The following is a 14,697-nucleotide window of genomic DNA, read 5'->3' as shown; positions in this document are numbered from 1 at the left end:
AATGGAGGGCATAAATCAATACGCCAAGAGCCAGAATAGACAGCAGGGCCTTGCGGGCAGTACGCATCATGGAAATGAGCGCAGAGTACAGTGTGCAGGGAAGCTGACCAGCGCTTGGTTGGTGACTGCAACAGAGAGGGGCTGTGAGATACAAGGAACTTCCTGGGCCAACAGTCAACTCCAGCACCCCTTTCAGGAAGTGGAGGTGCACCCCATCAAGACTATCATAATCCCTTGTATCATGGGTCATGTACCATATCACATGTATTCACATTGCTTTACTGTCATTATTAATGATGTTTTGTGCTCTCAGATCATATCCTATCATCCTTATTTAGTATATTAAAATAAATAGATATTATATATATAGTATTTGCACATATTTGACTGTCAAAATGTGTTGAGACATTTGCAGAACAGGAGAAGCCACAAAACCTTTTTTTGATGCACATTTTGTGCCCTAGGCAAGGTCTGTTTGCATACTGTACTCATACAAGCACAGTATGCATAATAGTATGTACAACTGCCCTTGGTTCCAAGGACTAAAGAATACCCCGTTGTATGAGGTTGAAAAGGAAATAAGGTCTGCCTCCCTGCCTCCCTGTCCTTTGAGCTTTTGGAGGTCCTGAATTTGGTAATTTTTGTGAGTAAAAATATCTTAGTGCTTTTGATCCTGTCTGCCTCCTCCCTTTATGTATGCTCGCTGTATGGACTTTGATACTACAGCTCCAGTCAAGACAATAATAACACAAGTACACATTTCACAACTCAACACGGCTGATGTTTATCAGTGACAACTAGAGGTGAAAAAAGTACACAAATATTGCTTAAGTAAAAGTACCAATACTTTGATTAAATATTACTCAAATACAAGTGAAATTACATATCTGAAAAATTACTCAAGTAGTTCATTTAAAATGTACTTAAGTTCCATAAAAAGTAAAACGGGGCGGGGGGATCTCCCATGTAGTAAAAAAAAGACAATGAGTCATAAATCCAAAACTATTTGTTTATAAAAAAAAATCTATAAAAATGTATACAAATGCAATAATAACATATGATATGCAAGACCATTATACATGTATAATGTGCAATTTTAGTACAGAACATCCCATCACGTTTTCAAACAATCAATTGAAAGTGAAAGTACCATACATTGTTAGTTCTGAGGGGCCACCATTCTTTTCTTCACAAACAGTCATTTCAGGGAGTTGGCTTCTCCCCCCCTGTCTGCCTACTATCTACTATGTTTGGGTCCTACCACTCCGTGTGACATGTACTGGATGAATCAATGTGAAATTACCTTGGTTAGTTGAAGGTTGTGTTACAAGATCAACATTATCACCCATTTACCCCTGGTTTTCACCAGGTGTGCCATTTTCAACTGTTTCCTGTTGGTAGCTGACCAAAGGGTTTCCTGCTCTCGTACATAATGTTTATTCGTGCCATGTCATTGCTGGGGCTCAAGAAGTGGAATGTCCACAAATGTTGTAGTTGAAATCAAAAATGTATTTTTAATATTTTATTCCATTTTCATGTTCCAGATTAAAAGACAGGTACAGAAAAATGAACAAATGTGGAAAGAAATCAGGATCCCAAGAACTAATCGGCAAGAAAAGCTTTTAGCACTCAGGAAGTCACACTTGGGCCTATTGGCCATTATCTCATCCTGTAGAGGGAGACAAACTTAAACCAAACACTAAAATAACACGCAGGGTAAACAGTCAAACAGTGGAATAACATGATGGCTCAATAACAAGGCTCAGCCCACTACCACATCCAAAAAAATATTTGAATAGTCAATGTTAAATATGTAGGTTACAATCATGATAACGTGGTTTCAAATCCCAGACAGAATCAACATGTCTTCTACCCCCCCAAAAAACACACAAATAAAGAAAAACTTTTGATGCTTGCGTTCCAATTTATTTTCATCTAACAATAAACCAGTCTTAAATCTTGGTTTTTTTTTTTTACATAAAAACCATCTTAACTACATGAAAGAGATGACAACTCAATGTTGGAGAAACGGCAGAAAGTGAATAACGTTTGAAAAGGGCTGACTTTTTAACTTCATCATTTTATCATCTCCATTAAAACAAATCAAATCTGTTCTGTCATTCAACCATGTACACAAGTGCACCAGTGGGTGAAAGTCTTGGGTGCAGTTCCAAGACACAGCAGTTTAACAATGACAAAAAGTTACACACCTACATGCTATTTAATTAAGTCCACCACTTTTTCACCTGTAATATTAACGGACAGTGTAGTTCAATGTATATATACATTTACATTTAGTCATTTAGCAGACGATCGTATCCAGAGCGACTTACAGTAAGTACAGGGACATTCTCCCCGAGGCAAGTAGGGTGAAGTGCCTTGCCCAAGGACACATCGTCAATTGGCACGGTCGGGAATCAAACCACCAACCTCCTGATTAATAGCCCGACACCCTAACCACTCAGCCATCTGACCCAGAATGTATGAACTGCTATTGCATTCAAAGGTATGCATTGACTCGGCCAGCAATTGTTTCCCACACCAATTGTGTCTCCTATGTTGTGACAGTCGCGTTGCTTTTTTCCAGAATATGTGCTCAGATTCACAATAAACACGTATCCTGCACCAGTAGGACAATGTTTTTTGTCTTCAGGTGCCATGGTGGATCATAGTACCTGAGTTCCATTGATGTTGGCTTTTAATAGTTCTCATGCCCGCACTTAACTCTGAGTGGACGTACTCAGAGTTGATTTACCTAATTAAAATCAGCTTTTCTGAAAGTTTCCCATATTAGGGTATCAACTCCAAGTTCAGGATTAGGTTCACAGTTTGTTGAACCCACTTTCTGGAATAACACCAGATCTTCTGTTCTTGTCAGCACTCATTCTGGGGTTCATCCTGGGGTTAAAAAGTGGGTTATGAAACCATGATACAAAGCATTCTAGCTAGCTACAGTACCTACCTAACAATCTCATTGTTTGTGACTTCATACATTTGGCCAATATCTGCAAACATTTCGACAGTGTTCTGAGGTCCAAGTGCCACTGCTACCACAGCTTGAGAACCACCGGCCTACAGGAAAGTCTCCGCACTTGAGTAAAGGGTATTGTAAAATATCCTTTCTATTAGACTGTAAGAAAACATAGTGTATCTTGTGTTTACTTCACTGTAAAGTCTGGCCATTTCCACGCCATATATCCAAACATTCTGAAACTTGATATGCCTGTTTTCACATTAGTAACAAAAAGTAGAACTTATTATGTCCACTATAATAGATTTATATGTGGAGTTCAAATTTGGGATAAACTAAAACTACTAAATGTAACTTGTCATTAACCACCAGGTTAATTTGTTGTTAATCAGCACACCAGGGGAATGAATATCTTGCTATAGGGTGTTCACCAATAACAGATACTGTATATTCAAAAGTAGCAGAGATATTTGCATTTAACTGAAATGACCGGTTGTGGACATCTTTTGTGTGTGCAAGATGCAATGTCACATTCACCTTCACATTCAGGACTTGATATGTGAAAAACCTACAAAGGACACTGCCATGTACCACCATGTTAAGTTCAATCATGTGGGTGGCCATGACAATAAAGGAAAAGCAATAAGTAAAAGATAAATAGACCACACCCCAGAGAAGGGTGCTAGGGCTTTTATGATTTGGTCTTTTGGCACAACCCAGACTGGGAAGTTTTTTCTGTTTTGGTTGGGTCATTGAAGCATGCACAAAGAATCTGCTTCTGGTTTGCTAGGCTTTGTTTCATAAAATATTCTGAAACTTCATACACAGTTTTGTGTTATTATGAGGGACTTTATGTATTGAAATATGTGCAGTATGAAATATGTGCAGTATGAAATAAAGTACGTTTGTTTGACTCATTTACAGATTCACTTACCTGTGGTTTGGGGAAGTTGCGGCTCCAGTCATCGTTAATGGCCTTTATAGTCTCTTCATCAGTCTCCTTCTTATAGTAGATCCTGATCTGATGCTGTGAAAAGCTCTTGGGCTTGAGGAAGAACACCTGGTAGAGGTTACAGTTGGTTTGAACATGTCTTTCAGTAGTGCCACACTCGTGTCCCAGTTCATTCAATACTGTACAACCATAGAAGTGAGTGGTAGGAGGTTCTATTAACATCAGCATGGGTCTGACCTGGTTTTTGGATATTTTGAAAGCTTTGGTAGGGTCCTTCTTACTGTAGAAGCGCATTTGGTCAATGGGGTCGTCCTCCTTCATCCCATAATCGATTCTGATGACCTGAGGCAGTTTTACACAGGTAGAATCATAGGCTGAGTGATAAAAGACCCAGGTCCTCAGACTTCCCATCTCAAGGTAACAAATGACATCCAACATTGTTTTTATGAACTCTTTGCAAAGAGACTAAATTCCACCAATAAAAAACATTTGGAGCAATGCAGTATACGTCTTCAAATGTTTTTTTTTTAAAGGGCCAAAGTCTGGACACTTACGCTGCGTACAAAGTCATTTGCATCTAGGTTCATGCGTCTTGCCACTTCACGTGCCCAGTCCTCGAACTGGACCTGGAAATGAGACATTGCTACTCCTCTGGCTTCAAATGAATGGTGACCAAACTGAACCCCATTACATTTATACCCCCACACACCTGTGAGACCTCCCTTCGAGAGTCGGCAACAAACTTGTAGAGACGTCGGCAGGTGATGTTCTCTAGAATCTGTCTTGCCTCAGCCAGCTCAGGAGAGGAGGAGTGGAGGATCTGCTCAAACACATGGTCTACATGAGGAGAGAGGAGGAAAAAGAGAGAGAGAGAGAGACAGGTTTTGGTGTACCTCTTTTGTTATCCCTGGCACGTTTGAGAAAATGCATCAAGAGTATGAGGCTAATCTGAACCTGTGAGTTTAGAGTAGGCCTCCATGTCATCTATGGCCTCTGACATTCTGAACATTTCCCCCCCAGAGCCTTCAATCTTGATGTGTTCGTTTGCTTTAACAAGGGCGTCTGCAATCCTGGAGAGCCAAAGCAAATTGATGGTGACAAGAAAACATCTCAAGTCACAATGTAGCAATTACATCTAAGAGTGAACTTTTATTTGACCTCTTGTACAGCACTTTGTTCAACCTTGGATGTATTCAAACATTCTCTATAAATATTGATTGATTGAATGGTGGTCTCCACCCTCTCTCTATTTATACATTTGACTTCAGACATGAAGCTGTATGTGAGCACCTGCTGTACAATACTCACATGAGTTCAATGAGATTGACCACTCTGTGCTGGTAGGCTCGTCTGTGGAGGCTGAATCTGGTGTGGAACATGTCATACAGGTTGTCCACTTCCTATTGAGAGAGAGACATCAGTACGGTGAACCTTTAGAAGTCATACCCTATTTCAACATAAAGGGTTTGCCTGGCTACAAGTAGCACCTTGTCTCTAGTACAGATCTGAGACTCCCCATCCACCTCGCAGACTCGGGCAAAGTTGATATAGCGGACATGGTCAAAGTTACTCTGAAGACCTAGGTAGTAGGAGTCCCTGTGTGTTTGACAGAAGACAATTGATAAGAATATGTTTAGGAATGCCATTTCAGAGACCTATGAACAACTTTGACAACCAAGTATTTGAAAGCATGACATACCTGGCAAAGTAGTCCCATTTATCAACATCAACACCGTTTCTCTTATTGGCTATGATTTCATAAAGAAAGGACTTCTCCACTGGTCTGCCTTCGTAAGGCCACTGGAAACAGCAGAAAACAATGCTCAATGACCTCTGTGGGGTATCTTCACTCTACTTTGGATAAAGTGAGCAATAGATGTGTTTGCAGATCTATTTAAAGGTCACTTGGTTATGAAGGTTATGTTTACATAATAGAACATAGCTAACTTGGTATTAGGTTGATTTACAGTTTTTCTCAATTGGTTTGGCTCATTTCACGAAACAGAAATGACATTCTCAAAACAACACGTGCAAACCTCCAAACTGCTGGGCACTTGTTCACAACAGATTGGAATTGTTCATTCCTTTAATCAAATTGCAATTGTATTAGCACATCCTTGTAAATGACAAGTGCAATTGCCTACAGTTTGCACACATTTCAAATGATTTGGCACATCTTTGAAATGGTTAGGTATAATTGCCTTCAATTAGGCCAACTATCAATTGAAAATATCTTGCTGGTCTAAACTGACTGTTGTTTCTCAGTCAAGTGGTTGTTCTCTGCAAAACATATTGGCATAATTTCCTTGTGTACATCATCACCTGCACGATAGTTCACTCCACTTTCAAAATCTTTCAGGCACATAATACCATGAAAAACATAATGGTATATACTGTAATATGGATCTCTTGGATCATCTGCTTACGGTCATTGTCAGGTGCAAGTAAAACTTTACAAAACAAGGGGACACATCCGATCACCAATCACACAGTAAGTTTAGTTAGCTGACAGGAGCAATGCAGCAGTATAAATGCTTCCATCAAATATATAGAGCTTGTCCCAGGCCAGCTCGGGGGAAACATCACTGTTTGTGCTGCCATTTCAGAGAATGGTGTAGTCACCCACATTCCCAGTCTTGGCCCATACGATACCCAGACACTCCTGGTGTCCTTGGACCGCCTGCACTCCGATCTTATCCCTCTACATGAGAGGGGTTTGGTAGGGCCTCACTTTCTTACATTTGTCGAGGATGAGCAGGAGAGTGAGGACGACAACTAGTGAAACTCCAGCTTTGCTTTACTTTCTTACTGTATGTGTTTACTTCTTGCCATGAAATGCACCCTCTGCAACTCTGACTAGGAAGGGGTCAGATGCCTGAAAAGTACCGTGGTTACTCATACTAGTCCCCTCAGTGTACAATAGGAATCATTTGATGCTGGGATATACAGAACAGACAATAGAGGAGGTGCATTTCATGCCAGGCTTACTGTAATGCACCCCCTGCTAACTCTGACTAGGAAAGTGTCACTTGCCTGAAACTTACTGTGGTTACTCATACTACTAGTGTAGGTTATACATAATGTTAGTTTTGATGTGCTTATTGTATGAAAGTATATTGTGCTGTACACATTTCCTGTAACAGTAACCATGATGTATGGCAATTACAGTAACAATTTCCATGGCAGTGTAAGTGCAATATGTGATGTGAAACCTTGTAGGCTACTCTTGAATTACTGTAATCTTTTTTATGTTTGATACACATTTACATGTATTCATTTCGCAGACGCTTTTATCCAAAGCGACTTCCAAGAGACAGCTTTACAAAAGTTCATAGGTCAATGATCCTAAACAACGAGAACCCAAAAACATTGTGGTTAGCCAAAACATGAAGCATACATTACAGTATTGTTGCTTGCTTTTCTACAGGTACACTCTTGCACTTTTGAGGTTCATGTTGTTTAGTTGTAACTTGTTTGGCTACATGCTCTTATGGTTCTTCTCTTTGGCACTTACTGTATTTGGGTTTTTCACAATGTATGCTTCATGTTTTGGCTACCCGAAATGTTTGGGGCTATCGCGTTGTTACTGTATGATCAGTGACCTATGCACACTTGTAAAGCTCTCTTGGAAATCGCTTTGGATAAAAGCATCTGCTAAATGAATACATGTAAATGTAGATTGAGACACATTTATTCTGGAAAGAAAACATCTACTACAGTAACTGTAACACAGTGCACATAAGGGATATTTCTAAGGTTCACTGCCATACTGACAAAACATCTAAACATTTTGACCTGCAGTGTTCACACAATGCCAAAGGGACTTTTCATTTTGGGGGCACTGACTATTTGTATGAGAAAAGGATTTAGTTTTGACTGATAAGTTGTCTGTTTTAGGAAAGAGATGACCTTTTGCAGGTGTTCTATGGTGTTTTGCTGAACCATCTGGGTAATTTTGGCAAATGTATTTAAAGGTTTAAGCATGTTCTCTTTTTTCTCGAGAAATGAGCCAAAGCAATCGAGAAGGAACTATTCATTTTGGGGGCACTGACTATTTATATGAAAAAATGATTTGGTTTTGAAGCATGAGTTAACTGTTTTGGGTGAGATATGACCTTTTGAAGGTGATCTATGTAGTTGTGCTGAACCATATAGGCTATTTTGCTAAATGCACGTGAAGCTTTGAGAATGTAATTTCTGTTTCAAGAATTGAGCCAAAGCAATCGAGAAAAACTGTAATTGACACAGTGATATGAAGGGCAAACAAAATCTAAAATTCTAAAAGTTGACCTGTCATACTGTCATAGAGAGCTACAATCAAACAGAGCTACAGGATGTAAGAGTAACAGACTATTCATTTTCTATACATGTGCCGTTTTCTTTGCATCTCTCGTGTAGGAGAATTTGTTTGAATTAGTTTGGAGTGTTAAGTGGTTGGGTAATAAATTACATAATAATAATAATAATAAGTCCAAAGGTTTTGCGTCTCCTTGTCTTGTGGTTGCCTTTGGTTTTCTCCCTGACTATTGGAGGACTGAGTAAGAATACCCAAATCAACTGACAGCTTGAAGAGAGAGTCCACAAACCAGCAAGAGAAATGGTTTAGAAAGTTTTATGTTTACTCCTCCCATGTTGGGTGAACTATCAATGTCCTCAGGATCAAACTGATCCCATTCAATCAAGGGCCATTCAACCATGTTTTTGGCACATGTTAAATTGTATAATTAACAAGCCTTTGTATTCCTGGATGGGAACCTTGTGGTCGAGAGGGGAAGAAGGGAGTAGTTGACTATATTTATTGTAACAAAACTGACTGCTGTTACTGATACCTTCCCAGGAGTTTTGTCAATCGGTCCAGCAATTTGTTCCCTGATGAAGTCCAAGTCTTCAGGCAGGACCAGACCATGCTGCTCCATCAAATTCTTCAATTCATTTTGGTCAACAAGGTGGTCAAACATGGCCACGGACGCATCCTCGTGCTGAAGAAAAGAGGATTTTGGTAAACCAAGTGGAATCATATGTACATACACACGTCTACCCAACATACATTTGTAAGACAAATTTATTTTTGTATTCAGTCCTTCACCATGACAACCAAAATACAGAGAAACCAAAGCAGAATGGTTTCCTGCACCTAAACAGCATTATGGGACTGGATCCCTGTCCTATCTTGAAATGGGTCACATTTTGTTGTGAATGCAAATATATCTGACCTAAAGTAATAGTGCAGAGGTAATTTAACCCATTTTCAAAGAAGACCAGATATTTGCAATTGCTTCTGTCATTATGAAACATCTGGGAATCCCTGGCTTTAAAAAAAACTATTCAGTTGACAACAACAGGACACACAAATAAAGCCAGTGCATTCCCATATATGTTTGCCTGCGTATTATAATGAATATTAATTTGGGGTTTTGAGAAAGGGAGACAGAACTGTTTTTACCTTCCATTTCCTTCCTCTAGAGACTTTGGGGATAAACATCTTATCAAACAAATGGGAGAAAGGGCCATGTCCTGATAAAAAATGTTGGAGGTGAAGAAAGAGAGATTGTAAAGTCAGTGTATTTCTGTGTGGGACAAAGGGGAATAGATACATCTTGAGAAACAACATGGAGCTTCCTCACAGGTGAGCCCAAAACGTATTCAAGTCGGAAAGAATCTTGTATGACCCAGTGGGAAAGAGAGTGAGTGAAAACAACATATCATCTTCACCACTTTCTGCCACACCTTGAAATGGAACTCTGCAGTTCAGTTCATAGTGAGTGTACAAGGTTGAGTGTGTGTGTTTTCCTCACCCAGGTCGTGGCAGAGGCCAGCGATCTGCACACAGAGCATGTCTCTGCAAGTGATTTGAAGTTCTGGCTGCCGCTCATTCAGCTCCTGGACCAGTTTTTCTGCCAGGTGACTCACTCTAGCCCGACACACACACACACAACCAGTTAGCACAAAACAAGACCTAAATCATCCAGTATCACCAAATCATTTGAATGTCCTACCCTATGGAGTGTTCAAAGCGGGTGTGGGACGCCCCAGGATAGACGTAGCAGACCCCTCCAAGCTGCTTGATGTAGCGAAGCCTCTGGAACTGGGGTGTGTCAATGATGCGGACCAGCAAAGGGTGCATTGGCACAAGCCCATATATTGGGTCGTTGAACACCTGAAAGAGTTGAAACAAAAGAAGGAATAATGCTAATTGTTCGCTTTTAATTGTACCTTTCTTTATCCAACATCAATTGTGGTGATGGAATATTAACAGACCTTTGAACAACTCTCTAAACAACACTGTGTGCTGGGAAACACCATGACCCCCAACTCGCAAGCGAGCATTTCAACCACAGGCCCGTTTCATCCATATGTAGGAATTTACAGCGCTGAACCTTTTGGATTGGTTGAGTACTGGCAGAAGCGTTTCCAGTGCATCACAACCGATGTCAGCCGCAATATTTGTGATTCTACGGCAGCCCTCAAGAGGAAGTACAACAGAATGGGAAATGGCAGAGAAAGAATATCGGTGTCACCACTCCCTGAACATGTGTGTGTTTAATCGCATTAGGAATAAAGATCAATTCTTCTTTTCAATATGGAGAACAGAAGAACATACGGATGTACCAACGACAAGTTCAAGCGTCATTAACATGGTGGATGTTGATGCTGTCATCATCTGGATGGGAACTTCCCAGATTAGAAATTTGCAGAACATGGCTGACGTCGCCGAATCTACCTGAGACAGCTGGGGCATGCCTTCGTCATGCCACATAGGAAGAGGAGATCGGATAGCCGACTGCCATGCTCCAAGTCCCGATCTAATCGAAAAAGGTGCAGCCTCTTCTCAGAAACAAAAACAGGAAGGCAGCAATTGTTTTGCTCCTCCTGTCACGCCGTGCTTAAAGTGTCCCTTTGTGATTGGCTTGTCAAACCCCAGTCATTGTCACAACGCGAATGTATTCGTCCAATCAGATGTCTGTCCGTCTCCCATTCAGGCTTCACCTGTCTTCCGCTTGTTTACACATACCGTGTTTGTTCTGTTGTTCCGCGTGAATGGAAACTTTCGTATTTGTCCAGTTTCCCAGTTGGCTACGATCTGTCCTTTGTTGATTTTTAGTGGTCTTTACTCGGTAGGTATAGTGATTTTAGTTTCGTTTGGTTCCTCACCCAGTGACGAAGGGAAAGGTAAGCTGCCCATGATAGGCTACATTGCAATCACGAAGCGATTTATCTCTGGAAACACTTTATGTTAGGAACGAGCGCTAGATAGGGTATTTGAGTTTGGCCTGTTTTTGGTTAGGCTACGTGGTTAGGGCTTCTGTTGAGGTTCAAATCAGGAGGAGAAGAATACCAGGTTAAATGCCAGACCAAGTTCTTTGTAGTTTATTGAGAAGAAATGATGCAATCAAACAACAAACACAACACACCATGGTGTCTCAATGTAGATCGGCGATACAGTTAATGTTACTGTAAGAACTGTAATACCCATAATGCTTGTCGGGAAATTGGGGGGGAGATACGAGAAAGCAAGGAAAATGAGAGTTATTCGTTGTGGCTGGAGTTTGAGTAAAAGTCTTCTCAGTTCGAACTCGTGTGTCCGTGATTCTTTATACGTCTACTACACCAAGAACCTATTCTCGGAGAGATCAAGGTTTACACTGGTGACAGCGGTGTTCTTCACGTTCGAGTTTCGTCTAAAGATCAAGATTTACATTACCAGTCTCCCTTCATAGAGTAAAATAGACAAAGGCCTTTGTGAGAAAAGTCTTGCTTAAGGGAGCTGACCATCCTAAGGTCCTGATGATCAGAGAGAAAGGGGAAGTTGGTTGCTGAGTCTCCAAGGGAACGGGGCATCCAAGGGTTGGCTGTACATCCAAAGGTGGGACAGACTAGATGGTCTGGACTTTCAAGAGCAGAGAGCTGCATCCTCCACAGCCCAAAGCATCACCTTATCTCTCATGTTGACACTTTTACTCCCATGAGCTGAGAGGCTCCCTTGTGCTCACCCCCATCTCTGGGCTCCACCATTCAGCCTCCCCAGTCAGCATGCTGATCTTCAGCATTCCGTCTCACACCAAACGTTACATTCAACATGACATGGGTTACTCTCCACGGACTTAGAAGCATCCTGTTGCAGAAGTTCATCTGTTCTTAATTAAAGCAATTGATCACATTTGGATATATGTTTTAGTATGAAGCATTACACATTTTATATACTTGAGATATTGATTGTTGTAGCAGCATTGATTAGCAGTAGAGATGTCATTCCTTTACACTTCTTTGTTAACACTTTTCAATAATGGTGCATTATGAGCTTCCAGACATCTGCAACTGGACTGAGACACTTTAGGAGTACGAGATGAATCGGGAACTACAGGGTTTAAGCAGAACATGGAGAACAAGTGAACGGATACCGCCATTTAAGTTTTTGGTGCTCTGATATTTGCTTGCAGCACTACTTGAATTACCCCTCCTTCAGCAGCTATATCTGACCTATTAGTAACTGTGCAACTGTTCCACGGAACTACCGTAGTGTGGATGGTCTGTGGTCTGTCCAGCACCAATATTAAACAATCATGAGCTCATAGAGACGGTACTTCATCATTTGTTAATAATAATGTGCCTCACCAGGTAAAGTCATGACAATGATATATTCACAAATCATTTACTAATCATTCACTAAAACAAATAGCCTTATAGTTTTTTCAGAGAGACAACATTTAAATCCACTCTTAGGCCGATGAGTTATCCTGCATTACAGTCAAAATAACGTTTTTGACGGATTGATGACTACCATGTTGTTTGCAAAACTTTTTATTTCATTTGATCAACACAAGCAAGGCCCCCTTTCTAAATGATCAAATCTTCTGAAGAACATGCCTCTCAGGCAGGAGCAAACCTCTCAGGCAGGAGCTTGGACACCTGGGCAGAGAGGAGGTTCTGCTGACTCGCTGTTCAGCTAACTAAAGCATGTGTACTGGATGTGTACTGGATGAATCAACGTGAAATTACCATTGTGTGCCATTTTCAACTGTTTCCTGTTGGTAGCTGACTAAAGGGTTTCCTGCTCTCATACATAATGTTTGGACGTGCCATGTCATTGTTGGGTCTCAAGAAGTGGAATGTCCACAATTGTTGTAGTTGAAAACCAAAAATGTATTTTTTAATATTTTAGTCAGTTTTCATGTTCTAGATTAAAAGACTAGTACAAAAAATTAACAAATGTGGAAAGAAATCAGGATCCCAAGAACTAATCTGCAAGAAAAGCTTTTTGCACCCAGGAAGTCACACTTGGGCCTATTGACCACTATCTCATCCTGTAGAGGGAGACAAACTTAAACTAAACACTAAAATGAGACGCAGGGTGAACAGTCATTGGAATAACATATTGAAATGCTCAGCCCACATCCGTTAAAATATTTGAATAGTCAATATTGAATATGTAGGCTACGATTATGTTAACTTGGTTTCAAATCCCAGACTGAATCAACATATCTTCTACCCCCAAAAAACACAAAAATAAAGAAACATTTTTGATGCTTGCATTCCAAATAATTTTCATCTAACAATAAACCATTCTTAAATCTTAAGGGTTTTTTTTACATAAAAATAATCTTAACTACATGGAAGAGATGACAACTCAGTGATTGGAGATAAGGCAGAAAGTGAATAAAGTGATTGAACAGGGCTGACTCAGTGACATTTCTTTTTTTGCATCTTAATAACTGTCATCAACTCCATTAAAACAATCAGATCAAACCAATCAGTTTTGTCACTCAACCATGTACACAAGTGCACCAGTGGGTGAAAGTCTTGGATGCAGTTTCAAGAAGCGTAGCAGTTTAACAATAAGACAAGTTACACATCTGTTCCACAGCACAATGCACAGTAGACACCTACTAAATATCACTGTGCTTCATCATTTGAGAAGAGAGCTCTCTGGGGAGAACGCTCAGACTTTCTTTATTCCTTGGTTCTCCTGATCTTCTGTTCTGGCCCTCACTCATTCTGGGGTTCATCCTGGGGTTAAAAAGTGGGTCATGTTAATGAATAGTGTGACATATGGTCCCAGGTCACCATGGAGGGACACTCTGTGGCCAGGAGGTGGAGGAATAGCCCAGACCCACCGAGCTCCAGTCTTCCTAATTAAATGTGGATAGGACTAATGACACACACCTGAAGCGGGATGGGGGTGATTAACTGAGACCCATATAATGTTTGAGGATTCTGGTTAGGAGAGAGTAGATGACGGGAAGAGGCGTGAAAGTAAAGCTATACGTTATATTGGAGGGAGTGGTGGACTATTGTTCTTTGTCCATCCACCACCATTTTGGTTCCCTTACGAGGGGGTAAGGGTACATTTTTGTTCTGTTTTGCCTCGGGTCCTGGTAGAACGACTGTGCTGTCATCACCTTCTGGAAATAAACATGCCAACCCTGATATTCTGCCTGGACAGTGGATTTGGTCCTGTGACCTGTTACACAATGAAACCATGGTACCAAGCATTCTAGTTAGCTACAGTATCTACCTAACAATCTCATTGTGTCACTGTTGTTGTTCTGAAACTCCATAGACATTATTGCATTATTTCCTACAGGTACACTTGCACTTAGAGATTCATGCTGTGTAATTGTAATTTGCTTAACTACATGCTCTTATGGTATCTTCCCTTTAGCACTTATTTTTGGTTGTTCACAATGTGTACTTCTGTTTTTGGCTACCTGCAATGCTTTGGGGCTATCTTGTTGTTATTATCAGTGACCTATGCACTTTGTAAAGCTCTCTCTTG

General features: G+C 40.6%; 2 protein-coding genes across 7 annotated transcripts in view; both read right to left on the bottom strand.

Moving 5' to 3' along the window:
• LOC124480282 (deoxynucleoside triphosphate triphosphohydrolase SAMHD1-like) overlaps nucleotides 1–14,697 on the bottom strand; it is a 39,505-nt gene that overhangs the window by 14,096 nt on the left and 10,712 nt on the right. The gene's annotated exons all lie outside the window — the stretch shown is intronic.
• On the bottom strand, nucleotides 1,489–14,222 carry LOC124480286 (deoxynucleoside triphosphate triphosphohydrolase SAMHD1-like). Of its 5 annotated transcripts, none has more exons than XR_006957533.1 (15): nucleotides 10,645–14,221; nucleotides 10,182–10,375; nucleotides 9,920–10,080; nucleotides 9,719–9,834; nucleotides 9,367–9,437; nucleotides 8,753–8,902; nucleotides 5,623–5,723; nucleotides 5,411–5,519; nucleotides 5,232–5,323; nucleotides 4,878–4,993; nucleotides 4,633–4,760; nucleotides 4,478–4,549; nucleotides 4,205–4,265; nucleotides 3,906–4,031; nucleotides 1,489–2,898 (listed from the first exon to the last, which is right to left on the bottom strand). XR_006957533.1 is itself a non-coding variant. In XM_047039428.1 (15 exons), exons 2-15 carry the CDS (start codon nucleotides 10,248–10,250, stop codon nucleotides 2,875–2,877), a joined length of 1,431 nt encoding a protein of 476 aa, XP_046895384.1. In that variant the 5' UTR covers nucleotides 10,251–10,375; nucleotides 10,645–14,222; the 3' UTR covers nucleotides 1,489–2,874. The 5 variants fall into 5 exon arrangements, 4 of the variants coding, with proteins under 4 accessions (XP_046895384.1, XP_046895386.1, XP_046895383.1 ...); XM_047039428.1 differs by having other exon boundaries at nucleotides 4,161–4,265; nucleotides 4,487–4,549; nucleotides 10,645–14,222; XM_047039430.1 differs by having other exon boundaries at nucleotides 4,161–4,265; nucleotides 10,301–10,375.

Source organism: Hypomesus transpacificus, chromosome 18, assembly GCF_021917145.1.
Source record: "Hypomesus transpacificus isolate Combined female chromosome 18, fHypTra1, whole genome shotgun sequence".
Classification (NCBI taxonomy): Eukaryota; Metazoa; Chordata; class Actinopteri; order Osmeriformes; family Osmeridae; genus Hypomesus; species Hypomesus transpacificus.
The sequence above is the reverse complement of the archived record's forward strand: the minus strand, read 5'-3'. Positions and strand labels throughout refer to the sequence as shown.

Excerpts from the sequence above, each read along its gene's own strand:
- LOC124480286 (XM_047039427.1), bottom strand. The coding sequence starts at position 10,250 with ATGCTCGCTTGCGAGTTGGGGGTCATGGTGTTTCCCAGCACACAGTGT. Across the intron at positions 5,324-5,410 it reads AGATCTGTACTAGAGACAAG|GAAGTGGACAACCTGTATGA; the intron begins GTGCTACTTGTA and ends CTCTCTCAATAG. Across the intron at positions 4,994-5,231 it reads GTCAATCTCATTGAACTCAT|GATTGCAGACGCCCTTGTTA; the intron begins GTGAGTATTGTA and ends TTGGCTCTCCAG.